Source organism: Helianthus annuus, chromosome 14, assembly GCF_002127325.2.
Source record: "Helianthus annuus cultivar XRQ/B chromosome 14, HanXRQr2.0-SUNRISE, whole genome shotgun sequence".
NCBI lineage: Eukaryota > Viridiplantae > Streptophyta > Magnoliopsida > Asterales > Asteraceae > Helianthus > Helianthus annuus.
The window spans coordinates 16,043,420-16,046,089 of record NC_035446.2 but is presented as its reverse complement, the minus strand read 5'-3'; the positions used below and the strand labels follow the sequence as shown (position 1 = coordinate 16,046,089).

The following is a 2,670-nucleotide window of genomic DNA, read 5'->3' as shown; positions in this document are numbered from 1 at the left end:
GATTTTATACTTACAAAGGTTTTACTTACTCACTACACATGAACTTGCTCAACAATTTTTGTTGATTTTTCCAACTTACATGTATTTCGGGTAATTAAGGATCTGGCATGGTATGATACGTTTTCTCGCTGCATAAAAGAAATAAGGTCATCCAAGTTTAGGGGTCGTGGCTCTTGCCTGGACGAGCCACCGCTTTTAAACCACGTCTGCTTTATGGTTGTGGTTTTGAGTTCTGAACAATGTTATTATGTTATTAGGTTGTAACTCCCGTTGCGTGTGTTGGTACTTTTATTTTGAAACTTAAATCAATGGATGATCTTGCATGATTTTATTTTCATATAGCTTTGTTATGATTAAGCTATGGTATTAAGAAGTCACACCAAGTTAACCACGCTTCCGCAAAGCCAGGGTGTGACATATTGCTTGACATCATGCTAGAGTTAGTGCCATGTATTCGGCTTCTGTTGAAGAAAGAGCAACAACCTTTTGTTTCTTTGACTGCCATGATATGGGTTCGGAACCTAGATGAAAAATATATCCGGATGTGCTTTTACTATCATCTAGATTTCCTGCATAATCACTGTCACTAAAACCCACAAGCTTCTGTTTTCCTCCCTTAGAGTAAGTGATACCTTGATCCAAGGTTCCTTTAATGTATTTAAGAATATGTTTAGCAGCTTCCCAGTGACTTCTCTTTGGGTTTTCCATGAATCTACTTATTTTACTCACAGCAAACATGATATCAGGTCTTGTGTTTGTCAAATACATCAGACTACCTACAAGACTTCTATAATTACTTTCGTCTACAGGCTCTTCTGGATCATCCTTGGATAATTTGAGACCATATTCCATTGGAGTTGAGACGGTATTGCATTGAGTCATGCTATATTTTTCAAGTAAATTTCTCATATATTTTCTTTGAGATAAGATTATATTACCATTCTCATAGAGCACTTCCATACCAAGAAAATAATGTAACTTACCCATGTCCGTCATCTCGAATTCTCTTTTCATTTCTTCCTTGAAGTCAGAAATTTGCTTCATGGAACTACTGGCTATAATCAAATCATCTACGTATAGACATATCACCAACTTTCCTTCCTTAACATCCTTAGTATATAAGGTATGCTCATGTGTGCATTTTTTGAAATTATGTTGCATAAAATACGTGTCAATCCGGCTATACCATGCCCTTGGTGCCTGTTTTAAACCATATAATGCTCGCTTTAGATGACATACTTTTGTTTCTTCTCCCGGTTTAACGTATCCTTGTGGTTGTTCTATATACACCTGCTCTTTTAATTCTCCATTTAAAAACGCAGTTTTCACGTCCATTTGATGAAGATGCTAGTCATTTTGAGCTGCTAAAGCCAGTACTAAACGTACCGTCTCAAATTTGATTACCGGAGCGAATACCTCTTGATAATCTATCCCAAACTTTTGTTTATATCCTTTCACTACCAACCTTGCTTTGAATTTGCCTATATTGCCCTTTTCATCATACTTAGTCTTATATATCCATTTAACTCCTATAGGTTTTTGATTCCTTGGAGAATCCACTAGATCCCAGGTTTGATTCTTGTAAATGGATTCCATTTCCTTGTTCATGGCTTCGATCCATTTAGTATCCTTGCTAGCTTCCTCATAGGTAGTTGGATCGGTATTAGCATACATTACGAAGTTAACTACTTGCCTTTCATTGTATTTCTGTAGTACTTCAGTATCAGTTAGGGGCCTTGTATCTCTATAAATATTGTTAACACTTCTTGTTTTAATCACTTCATTCTCAAAGTCAGTTGATGAGTCCTCGTTATCATGCTCATGCTGATGCTGGGTCTGCTGTTGTGGAATATCTGATCCAGAGAGAGTTTCTGAAATCACGTCTGCATATCCTGTTTCACCGGCAGAACTTGATATATCTTGATCTGGTTTAGAATCAGGCAGGTTGTGATCGTCTGAAGTTGTCTGATTTATTATGTCATCTTGTTCAGTAAATTCTTCTTTATCATCAATGATCATGTGTGGAGCATCCGATGGCTTTGAATTCATTACCCATCTTTTACTTTCATCAAAAGTAACGTCTCAGCTTATTGTAATCTTATTGTTTAATGGATTATACAACTTATATCCTTTGCTGTTCTCACTGTATCCAACAAAGATCATTTTTTCGATCTTGTCATTCAGGTTGTTCCATTGTTGCTTGGGTATATGTACATAAGCTATACTTCCGAAAACTTCGAAATGTTCTACATGAGGTTTACGTCCATTCCATGCCTCAAAAGGAGTTATATTAGGTCTTGTCTTAGTAACTGTTCGGTTTAGTATGTATGTAGCACACGCTATAGCTTCAGCCTAGTACTTATTTGGCAATTTATTTATGTTCATCATGCTTCGACTTAACTCCATTGACGATCTGTTCTTGCGCTCTGCTACTCCATTCTGTTGGGGTGAGTAACTGTTGGTGAGTTGGTGATGTATTCCATTCACTTTCAAGAATTCTTGAAACAATTTTCCACAATATTCTCCTCCACGATCTGTCCTTAACGTCTTTATCACATGATCTGATTGTTTTTCAGTCAATGCTTTGAATAACTTAAAATAATTCAAAGCCTCGGACTTGAATTTGAGAAAATAAACCCAGGTTTTTCTTGTAAAATCATCAATGAAGGT

The 2,670-nt window shown here is 36.5% G+C and overlaps 1 protein-coding gene across 1 annotated transcript; it reads right to left on the bottom strand.

Moving 5' to 3' along the window:
* Positions 1–1,347: 1,347 nt before the first annotated feature.
* LOC110906455 (uncharacterized mitochondrial protein AtMg00820-like) lies at positions 1,348–2,049 on the bottom strand. Its single transcript, XM_022151586.1, has one exon. The coding sequence runs from the start codon at positions 2,047–2,049 to the stop codon at positions 1,348–1,350; it is 702 nt and encodes a 233-aa protein (XP_022007278.1).
* Positions 2,050–2,670: the final 621 nt, after the last annotated feature.